General features: G+C 35.8%; 1 protein-coding gene across 11 annotated transcripts in view; it reads left to right on the forward strand.

Moving 5' to 3' along the window:
• mid1 (midline 1) overlaps positions 1–16379 on the forward strand; it is a 40737-nt gene extending 24358 nt beyond the window's left edge. For 10 of the 11 annotated variants that reach the window (XM_044132204.1, XM_044132210.1, XM_044132202.1 and 7 more), the window contains 8 exons: positions 9248–9343; positions 10061–10168; positions 11475–11623; positions 11833–11960; positions 12497–12640; positions 13614–13775; positions 13884–14091; positions 14288–16379. In XM_044132204.1, the coding sequence (XP_043988139.1) occupies positions 9248–9343; positions 10061–10168; positions 11475–11623; positions 11833–11960; positions 12497–12640; positions 13614–13775; positions 13884–14091; positions 14288–14636 (1344 nt within the window). In that variant the 3' untranslated portion in view covers positions 14637–16379. Of the gene's footprint in view, positions 1–9247; positions 9344–10060; positions 10169–11474; positions 11624–11832; positions 11961–12496; positions 12641–13613; positions 13776–13883; positions 14096–14287 lie in introns of those variants that run through there. The other variant, XM_044132211.1, reaches the window with a different exon arrangement.
• The last annotated feature ends 1930 nt before the right edge of the window (positions 16380–18309 follow it).

The following is an 18309-nucleotide window of genomic DNA, read 5'->3' on the forward strand; positions in this document are numbered from 1 at the left end:
TTCAGCTGAGCTTATGAATAGCTCTGATAGAGTTTTTCTCCTGATCAAAGTGTTTCAAAATGTCCCACATAAAGAAAATTGTGTGACATTGCACAGGCACGTGTGCTGCTGAATATTTGGATCATTATGTGCTGAGATCAAATCATAATTGCCACATTTTTGTGTCAATATTTCACTACGAATGATCAAAGAGAGTGACTGCTGCTTTAAGGAATACGAGTTTTCCAGTCAATCCCAAAGCTTATATGTAAACAGGCAAAAGACTGAAACTTTGAAGTGAAATTAAATTGACTCTGTTTAAACCATGGGAAGATGCTAATCTAAAACCAAGCAAACAATCTGGGATAATGTTAAGACTTTAACAGATGTTATGGTGACAGTAGGACAGTGCTACACTTATTCACAGTAAATTCCACTTTTAATTTATGTGGTCGTGCAATAATTGCAGTAAACAGAAATCATTGTATCCTTCCATATAACTGTATGTGAATTCAAACTGTTTATCTTGTAAAGTGCTTTGAAATGACATTTGCTGTAAATTGGGGCCTCATAAATAAACCATGTTGAATTGAATTATATAGAGCGTTGTAGAAATGACTTTCACTCAAATTTTCTTCTCATTTTCCAAACAGTAAAATTATACTTTCAAATATTGAACTTTTATTTACAGGAATACCAGTCTGAATTAACATATTTTAAAAGATAGAGCAGTAAATTTCCTTGTGCATTGTATAATAACGACGTCGCTTAGTACATTGAAACAAAAAATGTGATAGACGTGTAAAAATATTGACACAATATGACGTCGACTACTACAGGAAATTAAACGTAAAGTTCTGGAAACCATTTCTTTCTTTAAACATCATCTCTGCATGTATGTCAGCTTCTCTTGAATTTCAATGCAAACACATATTATTCTGCCTAATGAAGAACTGATTAGTAATTATCTGAACCCAAAAGTATTAAGGAAGACTGGTAGAGAGCATTCTGAGACACAAATGAAAGGCGCCATTACAAATCAGGGTTATTCCACCTAATGCTGATTTTGGTTTTCTTATTCCTGTCACAGCTGTATGTTAAAAACAGTTTATTTTATATGTTTAATGTAAAGGTTATGTAAGTGTTTTTCTCAGGTCACAATCTACCTTTGTTTCCACTTCTACCCCTGCTCAGAAATCATTGGCATTCCACATGCAGGACACAGCAGACCACAGCCAGCTCTAAAATATGGAGGGAATTCAGCTGGAAAACGTTTTCTTATCATGCCTCAAAATAAATTCAAACATTTGGGCACAAAGCAACAGGCCTGATGGCAATGGGGCGCCAGTCGCAGTCAGGTTTTTTAGCTATGTGCAACGCTCCACATATTTTTGGATGACATTATTTAAAATTTGTTTGAAATATCTTGATATAGGACTCGTCCCAAGAATAATACTTCAGGGATTGGAGTCTGATTTTATTGTTCATAGGGGTCACAATATCTTTAGCTGAAAAGCAAACCACTAATAAAGACAGACGTCTGGAAGGATATAATGGATAAAAGCTTCTCTATGGAAAACATATTTTTTCCTGTAAGGGACAATTTAGGAACCCACAGAAATGGACAGTCAACAAACAAACAAACAAACAAAAAAAAAAAAAACAAGTTCAAAATTAACTTCAGAAATTATTTAAGGTATAGGGGAAAAGACTAAGATTAATTAAATTAATTATTCAAGGTATTGCTACATTAGGTGCAGTGCTGAACTGCCAGTATTATTATAATTACAAATATAAATTTTTCAATAAATCAATTACTATGAAAATGACTGCGAATGACAGTAAGTGTGGTACTCATCTATAAAATACAACCCTTGATAATTAACCATTATGAGACAAGTTCACCTTCAATCTACACCAGAAATAACTCAAACCCAGAAATGAATGGAAGCACTCTTGGGAACTGTAGTATCTGGCATTGCAGAGTGTTGTGGTTTGTTGCCTTTGTGTCCTGGCGCTTATGGAGTGTCTATGTTCTACCAGAATGTGGGATTTCAGATGCATTGTCTGTGTCCTTTTTTGCATTTAAGTACCTCTGTCTGACTATCCATCCGTTGTCTGTAGCTGCTTTGTCCGATTCAGGGTCACATGGTGAAAGCCAGTGGTGGCTGGCGTTTATTTCGGCATGAAAAGTGCTAGAGTTTGGGAACATCCTGGTTATATTTCCAGTCAGATGTATTACAGGGTTGAACAATAGCGATACTCCCCCTTAGCTTCAGTGTAATAATATTCTTAAAAACTTGGGCTGTGGTAAGTTACCAACGTATCTTTAGAAACCCCAAATAAACAACTTGCAGTCCACTGGGGTCCAGCTCTCTGGAGTTTTGTCCTCATGATTTCACAGAATTTGAGACAATGTTAGGTGGGGGATTAAATGCTAGTATTTTTAATGCTCTTATGGATGCAGAATGGAAGATCCACAAAAGTATTCTCAATGGATTTACTGCTTTACAAGTTCATAAGCTTTAGATGCTTTTTCTGATTAGAGATTAGAGTTAAATACAAAAAAAATACAAAATTGAGGTATCATTTTTAAAAAGCGGGACAATCGGTATATTTGTGTACAGCATATCAAAGCTATTAAGCAGATATTTAAGTCAATCCATGACTTGTCAAGTCCCCTAAAAAGTATTACCTCATTGTGAAGGAAATAAAAAATAGATGTATAGACAAATACAATTTAAAGCACAATATATAGTGGTTACTTACAAATGTACAAAATAAATTTTCTTCAGGTTTTAGATTTTTCCACTACGGCGTTCAGAGGTGTGATAAGGGAACAACATAATCTTTCAGACTACAAAAAATTGGAATAGACATTTTTTGAATTTAAAGACTTAATATTTTTAACATAGTAAAACTGCAAAAATAGAAACAATAAAAAATAGCTGAACTGTGTAATAATTTTGTTAATATGCTAATGGTAATAAAAGAAAGGAGAAGAACAATAATAATACATTTATTGATGTACACAGTAATTACTTTATCAAAAATATCAACGTAACAATTTTTAAATGTAAAATAATTTGATACACTGATATGGCAATGAAAGTCTGAAATAATTGAAATACTGTGAAATGCAGAACAGTAATCTTGATATGCAATAGACTACCAAGACTGCAAAAAACAAAATAGAAACCTAAATATGTAAGTCATTGAGTTAAAGTAGATTAGAATTAAAAGCATTTTTAAAAAATCAAGGAGAAACAGCATAAAATGAAGTCAACCATGATAAAACTAGTTGTGAGCTTCAGCATTTACGCTACTTGTTTGATAAATCTTTAACCCTAAATAAATTTGTCCCAGTAAGAAATACAAAAAGAACTTGTGGAGCAAGGTGTCTAGTATTGGGATGTTAAGGTTTTATTGTTTCTAAAGGTTGTGGTTCATTCATGTGTTTTTATCACAAATAATGAGACGTATCCCATAGATATCCGAGCAGAACTTGAAATTTGGGACTTCGCCTGTGACCTTTACATATTCTTTGCGGCATCCCGTCCATTTTCTGTCTCTGTCCTGCTCTAATTAGGGCCTGGATTGTTTTCCATCAGTAAATGTTTGAGAAGTTGGATATACCCTCGAAAGGTTTCTGGGCTAGTTTGTGACAAAGTCAGACGCAGAATCAACAACTTTCTATTTTCTCTTAACTTCGATTTTAATAAAATATTATGGATGCTTGTGGACTATGGTAAGAAACCGGAGTACTTGGAGAAAACCACATATGCAAAATGTAACCCGGTGGAGATCAGTTCTCAGCATTTTTGCAATATTTGTTAAGAATTGCCAATGCACTCGTGGTTTCACACTTTCCATCGCACTGTTATAGTTTAGGCCAAATTCATTTAATCCCCTGTCCCCCCCTGCAGATTTAGCAATATTTAAATTTTTTGCCAACATTTTTCTACTCTATAAAAGCATTATTAATGTTTTGGATAAGAATATGTGGAAGGAAGCTAAAAATGAGCGTGATGGCAAGGAGGTCTTCCAATGTCAAGGATGTCAAAATATTGGTGGAAGGTTTCAAAAAGCAGATCAGCAGTTATAAGAAAGTTTTGTTTGCAATAAGGGTTTTTCAATTGATGATTGAAAATGGGGTAAACAATTTTCAGCGTGCATTTTTATTAAAAAAAAACCTGTAAAAACCCCCAAACTCTATTAATGCATGAATTCATTATCATACCCATTAGTCCACATATGCAAATATTGCAAACATTACAACGTAGTTATAAACTTCAGAAGTTTAATAGAAACTTTAGATTCAAAACAGATTTCTATTTTTAGTCCTTTCACACAAACCTTCTGATATTTCATAAATATATAAAAATCTGGTCTTAATTGAGTTTTGCTACTTCAAAGAAAATGCTAATGACAGCTAAGACGGTCACAGTTAAAATAATTAGAAAATGAAAGACTAAAGAAATTAACGCACCAGTAAATTTAAAAAAATAAAACAAAACAGATGTAGATCAATAGATTGATCTACTACTACTACTGCAGAAAAATGTTAAGCATCAGTATAAAAAAGAAATCTAAGATGGAAAATAACTAAAACCCTGTATCAAATGAATACAAAAATGTTTTATTTTGGTTTCTCCTCCCACCCCTAAACCCCGCGGGACGCGTTGTGCTCCATTTGCATCAGGTTTCTTGTTGTGTCTCTAGTGCTTTGCTTGATCAGAACTTGGAAGTTTTGGATCTGTTACATACTTCCTCTCTTCTTGGATCTATGGTCTTCTATCCAACCAATGTCTCCATCTGCTTTGTCCTACATGCATTTCTAACAGCACCTGTAATACTCACAGGAAGAATATGGAGCCAATTTATTAAATTCCTAATGTTGACACAGGATATAACTCCTGATCCTGACAGTGACCCGCTTGGACTCTAAAAGGAAGGAAGAGCGTCTGGCCAAAGCAAAGGTGTGGAGCCAGAAGCATTCCAGTAGAAAAGGAAGCTGCTACTCTTTACTCTCATCGAGTTTAAATGATTTTAGGAAAGAGTTCTCAGTTCGGAGAAAGTTATTCAAACACGCCAGGAAGATTGATGTTGTCAAAGAAGTTATATTTTAGGCACATTCAGAGAAGCAGCAGATGAAAATGTTTCCATGACATGAACTCACTTTATGACTGATGCTGCCTGCTGTCTTATATTTTTCCCATTTCCTCTTTATGACTTTATTTGCGTCTCACTTGAGATAATCAAACACTTCCTAAAAGCACACATATGTGCCTGTATTTTAGGCTACTTTGATCAGTACGCTATGCTCCATGCTCTACTTTTTGAAGCTATGAATTCACCTCGCCTGTACCAGCAACACAGACTCTGGAATGGCTTTCATCACACTCTTTTCAGTATAAATAAATCATAGCTATATGTAGAAAATGTAGATGAGTTAAAGATTTGTATTTTTAATAAATTAGGCTGTATAAGTTTAATTTATTTAAATTGCTTCAGGCTTTGAACTTTCGGAGCTTATTACTAATTGCAGCTTTAAGGCTAACTGTGTGGTGAGGCAAAGAATAAAAACAAGAAAATTACAAACATAAATATGTTTATTTATAGTTCGGAGGAATAGTTCTGATCCCTTGTTTTTAGATTTCTCAATGTGCAGCCGCAATAACATATTGTTTATGCCAAATCAGCTAACAGAAATGAGCACTGAATACTTGTTGATTTTTTTAGATAAGAAAATTGTTTCTTTTACTGGTTTGTCAAATTAACACAGGCTAAAATTATGTTTTCAAGTTGTCGTTAGTTTCAAAATCAGAGAAAATTGTAGCAAATATTTGCAATGGTCAGTTTAGCTGATGTTTCGTTTGCAGTTTTCAGATAACACAGTGATTTCAATGTTGCTGTAGAACTGGGCATTGTTCCAAAATCCTTTGCTGTGAGTAGTTATGAATGATTAAGTAGTATTCTGTAGCACTGAGCTGGATACCAGGAATGAACAGCACTGCTCCTTCTCCTGTGTGTTATTTATATTCAGTGTTGCATCCTAAAGCCCTGGTTCTCTATTTAATCCTTAGACTCATTGCCTAGGATAGATTTAAACTACAGTGTGAACCAACGGGATTTTCAGTCATTTTTCATTAAATGTACTCTTAACCATGACAAATTAGATCTGCTGTCATAGCTGCTAACTGGGACTCTGAGGCAGCTGTTAACATGGGGAATCATTATATGGAGATAGACTTCAAGAGTGGTCCCTCAAAACCAGTTTTTTTACATCAATGTAGAAAAAATAAGGTATACTTTTTACATTTTAAATAATTTAAAAAACAGGATTTAGTGGGGACATGGAGAAGAGGGGTTCATAGTACAAATAGAGTGGCAACATATCTTGATAAAAATGGTAGGTTAACTTTGTATTTCATTAATTAATTGTGTTAAATTAAAATCTACTGCCTATATTTAAGGACTTGCAGCTCATTTTTCTACGCCATATGTTGTAGTGCTTTGACCAAAAAACATTATTTCAAATTTTGGAAAACCTTTATTTGTTGGTTGCCTGCAGTAATCACTGAGGAGAAGCAGTTATACACATCACAGAGAGAACAACCATTTATTCTCACACTCACACATAAGATGCTGGTTAGAATCTATAATTTAAAATCTGTTAACATTACTCAAGAGCTGATGTACGTCCTCTCTCCCTGGAGAAAAGAGAAAAGATAGGTGGTATTCTTTTCCTGCAGCCCTGGTTTGGGAGTCATTGCATGTAACTCTTAGCACCTCATCCTGACAGTTTTTCGTCTGTGGTGTCAGACTAGCATTGTTTAATTGCAGAGCTTTGAAGTCAGTATACTTAGAAAAAGAGAAAAACAGATTTTTTTTTCCTTTTGCTTTTGCTGAATATTTCCCAAGAGGTCTGCACCTCAGTTTCTTGAGCTGTATAAAGTATCCCATTCTTGTTACATTGCGTGAACAAATATAACACTAAACTTGGTTCTTATACAGTATGTGCACACCTTAACCTAACATGCATGTTTTTCTTTGAGATTTGGTAGAAAACTGGAGACAAAACTAATGTGAGCAGGAGAAGAATTCGGAAAACTTGACACAGAAAATCTCCTGCTGGGATTTGAAACCAGAACAGTTTTGCTGTTATGCGGTAGTGCAACACCACTCCTCCACTAGAACAGTGGAAGAGTGGTGTTGATCTTTTATTGAATGCTTATAAAAGGAAACTCTACAAAAGTATGTTTCTAGTTATTATTACTTCTTAAAAGCTACAGAAGAGCACAAAACACAAAGCATTGCATCAGTGGTGGTTCAGCGATTTAAAAACCACAGGAAAGTACTAAACGATTTTGAATGAAGAATTGTTCAGAATTAGACTGTAAGCTTAATATGAGTGATGAGCTCCTGTTGGATGGGTTTCCATGATCCTATGGCTCCCAGAAATTTGCTAACCCAGCTGTTGCTGTGGGGACTTCGCCTGGCCCCGGTGAGTATCCCTTGATGTCCCAGGGCAGCTTACCAGGTGGTAAAATGACCTCCCTAACTTAGTACTTGGTCTTGCTGGTGACTCCATTTTTAGACCATATGGCATAATAACTTTACACATGACCACCAATGATGCATATAAATAGGTACACAGTTCAGAGAAATATGTACCGGTAATCTTCAAGCTATGTTGGCATGTTAACAATCCAGCATTGTTACTAAATGAAGATTGAACAAAACGAGTTGGAGTATTTACACATGTTGTATAAAAAAGATTTATAACCTTTTCTCACTGTCTGATGCCACCTTTGACTAAACCTTTCCAGTTTTTTGGGTCTGTTGGAGTGATCAAAAATGTCTATATTTTTAAAAGACAGAGAAAAGAGAGAGAGATGTCAGCCAAGATATCAAGAAGAGAGCAAAATTCTCTCTTTCATCATTGAAAACTAATTCAATGCCTGATGGAGTCATGTTCATCTAGTTGAACAATTATATTCATGTTTAAACAGCTGGGAAACATCCAGCCACCAGAGAGTTTAGGACTGTTCCTTTGGTCCAGGAGTGAATGTGTTTCACTGTGGAGTTTGCAACTTTGTAATGATTCTGGCTGAAGCTGTTCAGAGAGTTTCAAAATGCACAGTGAAACTGGTCCTGTTCAAAATGAGCTGAAAGCCTACTTTTGTCTGCTTTTCTCCAAAAGCAACATAAAAAGTAAAATGCCACTGCACTTAGTGACAATGACATTGATTTTGGAGACTTGTCCAGAGGCCTGATGAAAGGGAAATTTGGAGTAAAAAAAGGTGGATGCTTTCAAGCCTGAGAGTATTATCTGAACTGTGAAGTAGGGAGTGGCAGCATTATGTAGAGTACAGTGAGCTTTACAAATGGATAGCAACCCTAAGTAGCAGTCGATTATGAGACAAAGTGGAGTATGGATTACAAAGTCATGATTTTGAGGTGGCCATCACAAAACTCTGCTCTCAGTTCTATAGAATATTGCTGGATAGATCTAAAAAAAAAATATGTGCAAGATACACCAGCTCTGTCAGAGAGAATGGGGAAAAATCACTTCAGATCCATGTGAGAAGCTTGTGGAAGGTCGCTCAAAACATCTGACCCATGTCGCACTGAGGGAAATTCTCCTAAAAAGTCTCGTTTACTAGCTTTTATCACATAGAAATAATTTTACCAATTCAATATGGAGTGCAAAAATGTTGCAGGTTAATAACTATTTTCCATTATTACATTTAAAATATATTCATATGAAAAATTCTAGAAAAAAAGTATGAACTGTTGTGCCCCATTTCATCTTGAAATCTGTCTTTCAATGTTAGAGGGATAATACTCAGCATATAAGATGATATTTTTTCCCATCAGACCACAACATCTTCATGCCACACAATTACAGTCAAGAGACTAAGTTTGAGATTTAAGCCTTTGATCTCAGTAAGTGATTAACACAGCCAGGGTTTAGTTGTTTTAATCACTGACAGATGTTCTGCTAAGCTCCATGCCCCAGCAGGCTGGGTGATGGGATCTTTGGCACACCACAGGGAGGACTTTGTGGGGGTTCGCGCTAATCAGAGCCTAAAAGTGGACAGCCAGATCCAGTTACGTCCACTATTCTTTACGTCTGGGCTCTGACATGCTGTATATCGATAAATACTGTACCTGCTCTTCAGTATTTGATCAGCTGCTTTATGGCTTGATGATATAAAAGTATATAATGAAATGCTGATTTTTGTTCTATTATGTTTTGCAGCAAGCATTGGACTCCAACCTCAGCAGCTTAATCAAACGGACCAGTGAATTAGAAAGTTTGATGGGGAAACTCATCCAAACCTGCCAGAATGTGGAGGTGAGATTTATTTATCCATCTGGAAACTCTTACGGTACTCATGATGAATTACCGGATCTAAAAGTAGATCATGTCATCAAAACTCACTTATTATGTTACAACTTTTGCAATAATAGTTTCTAAAATGTTTTATGTAATTTTGCTAATTACAAAGTAATGGAGAGTAAATAGTCAAAAACCTGAATTTAATGGTTCATAGATGAGCAAAAAATTTATTATTATTCATATTATTAATACTAGTAGTAATAATAATAATAAAAATAATAATAATAATAACTTGCTCATTTATTTTGTCATAATAATTTATTATTTATTATTTTCCATTCTTAGTTCATAAAATTTTGTAAGTTGTAATTTTTCTGTTTATTGCTGATTTACCAAACTTTTTTTTTTGTCACCAAACAGAGAGATATAAAAGTTTAACTAGTTGTTGATGAGGAACACAAGGGACAAGAAGAGAAATCCCTCACAAAATCAATTTATTATGATCTTGCCTCCTGTGAGACGGAAGAAGAATCATCGCATTTGATTTTCAGCGTCATTTTGCTTGTATGCTATTGAATGTGATCCTCATAAGGGTTCCTGTAAAGATTTCCGATTTTCTCATGAAGAAGCTTGCAGCACAACATTTTGTCAAAGCAAATGCTAGCATGAGCACCACTTATTTATTTATTTATTTTTTTACTTTTGCTTATCTCAAACTTCTCTTCTGTCCAGGTAAACGCCTCGCGGCAAGAAAACAAGCTACAGGAGGAGTGTGACCTGCTGATTAATATCATACAGCATCGAAGACAAATAATAGCAACAAAGATAAAGGAGGGAAAGGTACTCTTGTTCTTTGTACATGTGCATCACCTTGTTTACATTGATAACCTTGCCTCCTGAGACCACGAACATTGTGTTGTTGGAAAAACTGTAGTCTCGCTACAGAAGTGAGATGTGTGAGCCTTTTTGAAATGGTAAAGACTTTCCACAGTAAACGTAATATATTTAGGGATGTGCTGTGGTGGTGCAGGGGTTAAGCACAACCCACATAAGGAGGCCTTAGTCCTCGACGCGGCCGTCGCAGGTTCGATTCCCGGCCTGTTGACCTTTGCCGCATGTCTTCCCCCTTCTCTCCTTACCCACTTTCCTCTCAATTAACTATCAAATAAAGGCCACTAGAGCCAATAAAAACTTAAAAAAAAAAAAAAAAAAAAAAAACGTAATATATTTAATGCTACTTCTCAAGATGCCTTAATGAAAATTTGGTTAAGATCTTACTGAAAATAAATACATAGTTTCTGCAGAGAAGCTGGAGATAAGCAGGATGAGGTTGGGATGATGCATGGGTAGCCCAAGTTTGGGTTAAAAACCATATCAGTTTCATTAAATGAAATATTTATACCAGTCTCAAACTTGAAAGAAGAACCTGTCAGCATTTTTGCACTGTTTTACACTTTTTATAAAACATGCAGTTCGAGTTTTGCTGTCAACATCGGAAACGTGCTCACTGCGTGTCAGCGTTTTATTCAGAACAAAGGAGAGATGGGTAATGATTCATGCTGATTAAGTGCAACTGTGTGAGCTGAGGCCGCTATTTCCCAAATAGTTATCGAAAGTGCCAAAAAGACTACATGCTCTACCCAAAATTGTGGGGTTAGGGCAATTCAAACAGAATTCATATATTTGTCAGAGCTTCTGCAATTATTTAAAATATTGTTTACATTCCTTTCCATGATTGCTGGGAATCATCACCTCTCCCTTAGAGAAGTTATATCTAGTTGTGCCTTGTTCAGTGTCAGCATAAGATCAGCCCTGCTTTCGGAGAAGCTCTTCTCTTGAGGACTCTTTCCTTTCTCACCTTGTGCCTCATGACAGGTTGTGAATTTCCTCTTGGCTGTTAAGCCAGTTAGGAGGATGTTGTGCTTCTGACAGCGCTGTTAGGAAAGCTTTGCAAATATGCCCTCCATTGCAAGTACAGCTCAGTTTGACAAAAAAAAAAAAAAAAAAGAAAAAAGAAAATCCACAGTATTAAGGAAATCAGATGTTTTCCCACGGGGATTTTGTGACTGACATAGCTAAACATCACACTGGATTTATTGGTTATTTAACAATAATCATCTATGTTCGTGTCATGTTTTCTGCCTAGGCCATGAGGCTGAGGAAGCTCGCTCAACAGATAGCAGGCTGCAAGCAGTGCGTCGAGAGATCGTCCTCCCTCATCACTCAGGCTGACCAAACCCTTAAGGAAAGCGACCACGCCCGCTTCCTTCAGACAGCTAAAAGTATCTGTGAGAGGTAAGAGATACCAAACATCAACAATATATAATACCTTGCAAAAGAATTCATACCTTTTTCATGTTTTGTCAAATCACCACCGAAAATCTAAATGCATTTCATTGTATTTTTACAAAGCACTGTAAATATTTTAGATACAATTAATGGATGCATTTTTGCCACTTTGATGACACATTAATGACTCTTCTTTTTTTTTTTTTTTATAACAGAGTCTCTATGGCAACAGCATCCTCTCAGATACTGTTACCAGAAATTAACCTGAATGATGCATTCGATACGTTTGCTTTGGACTTCACGAGGGAAAAGAAAATGCTAGAAAGTCTGGATTACCTCACAGGTGAGTGAAGTTATTCTTATGAAAGTCAATGTTTAATTGCTATGCTTGATGACTGTGTGTTTATTACTATACCAGCTATTAACGTCTTGATTTCCTGAACTGAAAATAGTCCACTCTTGAGGCCTAAATCATGGATTATGCATTGTAATGAATAAGGTGGTTTTAATTTCAACACTTGTAATGTTAAGTGGCAGAAGAATAAAAAGCTCACTATATTTGGCAGCAGTGGCCTTATTTTGTGCAGAATGAAAGAGGTTTGATTGTTTATGCTGAGCCCCTGTTGTGAAGCGAAAATGTAACACTGCATGGGGGCTGTGGTTGTAATAGCTGGAGGAACTCCAGTGTAGATTAATTACACTTGTCAGACTGAAAGAAAACACAAATGGATGGTGCTGGTTATCCTCCACTGCTTTCTATGATACATTTGTTTGGTTTGTCTTTTTTGATAATGTTGTGTTCGGAATGAAATCCTCTCCGCATCCATTAGTCTCTTTGGATAAAAAACAAAAAAAAGGCTTTTTGGTTCTTTTCTGCAGCACCAAATCCACCGTCAATTCGTGAGGAACTGTGTACAGCTTCGTACGACACCATCACGGTTCACTGGACATCAGACGATGAGTTTTCTGTTATTTCATATGAGCTTCAGTATGCCATCTTCACCAGCCAGTCTAATGTTGTCAGTAAGTGTATAATGTACAATTGATTGGAGCTTTATTGTGTGATGGAAAGCAATTCCTTAAAAGAAATAACAAAAAACATTGAGCCCAGGACTTTATTATTACACCCAAATAAAAGAGTGTGTTTTAAGCAAAGATGTGCTCTTCTGGTCAGTCACATTTAGTATCAGATTAATATGCTCTTCTTTTAATGATGTCTTAAAATGATTCTTTCTCTAGGGAGAAATAATCAAACAACATACATCACCAATAACCCACAGGACCACAAGCATTTGATATTGTCCTTTAGGAAGTTCCTCCTTGATTATATGCTATTTGTAAGTAAGTAAATACATAAAAACCCGAGTGGTCTGGAGGGTTGGTACAACAATAATAGGTCTTTTACAATTAGAGCATTGCATACAACTCACTCTGCATGAGCAGATTTGACCTTTGTGGGTTAAAATCTTCAATAAATTTAAAGTTTGTGCTTCATTATTGTGTTGACAATAACAAGCTAGAAGAAACCCAGCATAACTGAACTGATAAAAGTCCACAGTTTATTTTGATGAGTGAAACTTTTGTCTTTAACCCTATCACCTGGGATTTTTTTTTTTTTTTAGATTTGTTTAATTTCATTTCAGTAATTTGTTTAAAAAAGAAAAAAAAAAGCTAAAAAAAAAATATATAAATTGTGTGACATTTATGGCGACAGTAGCTTGATATTGTGCCAGGTTGGAAATGAGCAGCAGACCTCTGGAATTGATCACCCTAATGTGGTTGCAACATGCTCAATCGAACAATGTTTTCTTGTCTGCCCCAGTGCTCCTGCACACTCACATGAGTGCTAATGAGATTATGCTTGATGAGTCAAAAGAAAAAGGAAAAAGAAAAAAGAAGCACCCACAGACTGAATTACCGCTGTGATTTCTGCTAACTAAACCTGTGATTAACTGCTTGTTCCTCATCAGTGACTTTCTTTATGTCTGCACTGCAGGTCTGTGTAACTCTGTTGATAGTTGGATGATTGTCCCAAACATTAAGCAAAATCAATACACCGTGCATGGACTCCAATGTGGCACCAACTACATTTTCATAGTGAAGGCCATAAACCAGGCTGGAAGCCGCAGTAGCGCCCCGGGGAAACTCAAAACCAACAGTAGGCCATCATCGGCTGCAAATATTTACTGATATGTTTTAATAATGAGTAAAACAATTTATATGTGAATAAAACAACAGTTTACCAAGGTTTCTGATTTCTTTTAAGGTCAGCCATTCAAATTGGACCCAAAGTCTGCTCATCGGAAGCTAAGGGTATCCCACGATAACCTTACGGTGGAGAGAGATGAGACATCATCTAAAAAGAGCCACAGTCAGGAGCGCTTCTCCAGTCACAGCAGCTACGGGGTTACTGGGAATGTATACATAGACAGCGGCCGCCATTACTGGGAAGCTCTGATTGGAGGAAGCACATGGTAAGAATATTTTACACTGATTTGGATCACTGAGCTTGGAATGAGTCTTGCTGATTGGTCCGGTGTGAAGTATGTCTTAAGACAGAAGGAACATACTTATATGATGCACACATTATAGCGTTCAGCAGGGTTTCTTTTGTACTATAGTACTTTAAATCAGTCATTAAATTTAATGTATCACTTTTCACACACTCAGGTTTGCTGTGGGGATTGCTTACAAGTCTGCACCAAGACACGAGTGGGTTGGCAAGAACTCAGCCTCCTGGGTACTCTCCCGCTGCAACAACTCGTGGGTGGTGCGCCACAACAGCAAGGAAATCCCCATCGAGCCTTCGCCCCACCTGCGGCGCCTTGGGATTTTGTTGGATTATGATTCAGGATCGCTCTCCTTCTACGATGCGGTGGCCTCGCAGCACTTGTACACATTTGACATTGATTTTGTTCATCCAGTCTGCCCGGTGTTCAATGTTTGGAATAGATGTTTGACAGTCCTCAGTGGACTGCCCATACCCGATCATTTAGAGAGCACAGACTTTAACCACTGATGATGTTGATACATTGCTATGCAAAAGTATTCATACCCTTTGAACGTCCATATTTGTCTTGGTATGACCACAAATTTCAATATATTTTCTTGGGGTTTAATCTGACAGACGCAAAGAACTGCATAATTGTGAACAGAAAGGAAATAAGACATGGTTTTCAAATGTTTTTAGAAAACAATCTTAAAAGTATGGGATGCGTTTGTAGAAAAATGCTTATTAGAAAAATGTTTGATGGCTGCAACTCTTTTAGGACCTACGTTTCTACCAACTTTGACCATCTAGAAAGTCTAATCTTCGTCAATTCTTTTTTCCAAAAGAGAAGAATTGATTAGCTCAGTCACCTGGATTGGAGAGCATTTGTGAACATTTATTTTTGATTCTTTCCATCAGATATCAATTAGATTTAGGTCTGGACATTAATTGAGCCTTGCTTGCATTCTATGGTTTAGTGCCCGTTGTAGCTCTGGCTGAATGTTTAGAGTGGCTGTCCTGCAGAAAGTAGGCTTGGAAGCCTCTCATAGGTCTTCCAGGATTGCCTCGTATTTATCTCTATTCATCTTCCCAATCAGTTCTGATCAGCTTCTCTGTCCCTGCTTTAGAAAATTATCCCCACAGCATGAGTCTGCCACAACCATCATTTCATTGTGGGGGTGATAAAATGTGTACACATTCTACATGTGAGAAAAAAAAAAGTTCAATTTTGGTCTTATATGACCTGCAAACCCTTTTCCATTATTTTGATACACTGTGCACATTCTACTTTTTTTCCCCACAGTGGCTGAATAAATACATTAAATTTCACTGAGGGAACTTCATTTACAAACTAGTTGACTTCTGAAGAAAATTAGTTACACTTGATTTTGTTTACAGTTATGGGAGAAAAGGAGCTGAACACGAAAGAATGTCAAAATATTCAGGTATTTATTTGGCAGAAAATTGAAAACTATGCGTCATTTCCTTCACATTTGTGCACGTTTTTGTCTTTGTCTATTCCACAGACTCTTTGTAAACATATTGAAGTTGTGTTATGTTTGTAATATTAAAGAAATGTGGAAAAGTTTAAGGGGAGTGAATTTTGCAAACTACTGTAAATAAGTGCATACATGTGAGATGAACTGATTTAAAAAGCAAACAGGACTGAATTAAGTTTTTGTTACAATTTATTGAAATTATTTAAGTACATTTCAGGCCCTGGTGAATACTTTTTCTTTGCTTTGCACAATTATGTATAATACTTTGTGGGGTTAAGTTAGGAATTTGTTAAAATCTAAAGTTCAAGGCAATATTTTCAAAGGGCTCAGGAGAATTTTTTATTCTTTTTTATTGTTTTGTTTATTTTTCATTGACGATGTTGATGGACATTCATGCACAAAAAAAACTTTTTATCCACAGTTTTTTTTTTAAGTCAGACTATTTTATTGCAGTGTAACTGATTTGTATTAAATGCCAGCACTTTGATAAGAAATCTGTCACTATGAAATGAATTTCTAAGCCAACTTCTGTCAGAATACTTTTTTTGTTGTCCTTGCATTCTAAGAAAAAGATGGGTTTAATCAGAATAGCGCAGTTTCACTCAGAAAATCTGATTCTTAATGGATTTATTTCAACATTTTTAAGTATTTACTATTTGTAGTTGCTTGATCACAGTTTAGAATCTCCTCACTACAGCAGCTTCAATGCTTCATCACAGTTTTCACATTTACATATTCTCATAAAGGCGAATTAAAAACCTACTCCAAGCGATCATCTGTGTGACCTTATCCTTTTGTTTTGTGATGCTCAGCTAACACTACAAATGAGTCCCACAAAGTTGGTAATTTCATGGAATAAGCACTTATTGTTTACAGCCATTATTGTGGGATTTCCCATCTTTGCTCGATCGTGTTTTCACAACACCTGCACCACAGAGCGACGTGTCAATTTTTACTGCTTTACCAGGATCTTCTCTGACCCACACTGATCCAAAATACCGCCTTTGACAAAATCGGCTCTGACATCTCTTTTTGTGCCAGAGTAATGCAGCCTGAATTTTGCAGCGTCTCCTTTCAACAAAGAAGACAAGGGGGAGGGAGAAAAAAAGAGTATCTGAACTCTCCATGACCTCCCCAAGAGACACCCCGCAGACAAAGCTGTAATACACAAGCACCACCTCCTCATCCATGTAATACCACCAGCCTTCCATTTGGGGATGTGCTCATTTTTGTGTGTTGAGACTCCTTTATAAGAGATTTTATTTAAGTTTTCCTAATTTTTATATTTGACATTCAAAATTGCAAAAGCCCTTTTTTAAGTAACAGCTTTGGAAATATTTAGTTTTAAGGAACTAAAAACATTTGTCACTACATATTCATTTAAAAAGAAAATATGCCTCTGAGGCAAAAAAAGAGGCACAGACAAAACAAAATTTATGTTGCACATGTTTTTAAAATGTGCAAAAATGCTTTTTTCATAAAGTATTTATTGTCGAGTATTTGTTTCTCTTCATGAGACAAAAGGATGTTCCCGTATGAAGGAAAAAACGCTTAATGTTTTGCTTTCCAATGTAAAAGACAAACCAATCACAGACTCAGCAGCTTTAAAATCTAGGGCAGCGTATGTTGATATCAGAAAACCTTAAAATTACATTTTCAGAGACTGAGGACATAAATGGCCCAAATTCTATGATCAATAGATGAGAAAAAATTTCCCAGGGCTCCACCTACTGGATTTAAAAAAATTTTTGTAATAGATACTGTACATGGCGAGAGACTCTTTAACTCTCAGAACAATTCTGTGACTATATGAATGTTTAAAATATTTAGATTTCTGTTTTGCTTTTATTCCTCTTGTAATCAGAAGGAAGGCTTAGGTCTGAGAATATAAGCCAGTTTCTAAATATAGATATTTAAAGACGATATAAAGTGGTTTTGCTTTTCAAGTCATTTATTATAACTGAATTATTTATTTAATTATAGCAAGTTTTATAACAAAATGAATTAACATTATTAGAAAAAAAATGTGTAGAGAGAAAAACAACTTATTCAAAATACGGATTGAATGAATAATCGAACAACTGAATGTGACAAAATAACAGATAATTAAAGAGAACAGTGTTTAATTCTAAACTATTGTCCTAAATCTATTAAAGTCTAGCTACTCCTTGAATAGTTAAAACAAACAAACAAACGAACAAAAAAATCAATGGATTATAAACTTTGAAACTGTGAACACATTACAGATAGTTAATATTGTGTGACCACACAAGTGAGTCTTTTTTTCCCCATTTCCATGCAAATGTTGATTGGAGTGAAGGATTCTGTAGAAATATCTGCTGACTTTTAAGGTTATTTGAACATTTACAAAATTTTCTATTCGAAAGATATAAAAATATTGCATGTTACATACTGCTTCTTACTTAGAAGATTTTAATGTCCAGCATTAAAGAAAAAATCTTGATTTCTTTTGTTTACTTTAGTGAGTCTGTAACTTAACTCCAGGTAAGCATTAAAGTAGAAAGGAACTTATTTTCTTTAAAAATACTTTGTGACAGGAGTATAATTGTATAAACCAAATGTAGCTCGGGATGAATTAATAAATGGTCAAGTAGATAGCCCACACTTCCTGATAATACTGTCTATTATTTTTCATTCGCTGGCTGTGCACCATTTACACACCGGAGAGGAGCGAAACCGGT

The sequence above is a fragment of the Gambusia affinis genome, linkage group LG11 (genome assembly GCF_019740435.1).
Source record: "Gambusia affinis linkage group LG11, SWU_Gaff_1.0, whole genome shotgun sequence".
NCBI classification, from domain to species: domain Eukaryota; kingdom Metazoa; phylum Chordata; class Actinopteri; order Cyprinodontiformes; family Poeciliidae; genus Gambusia; species Gambusia affinis.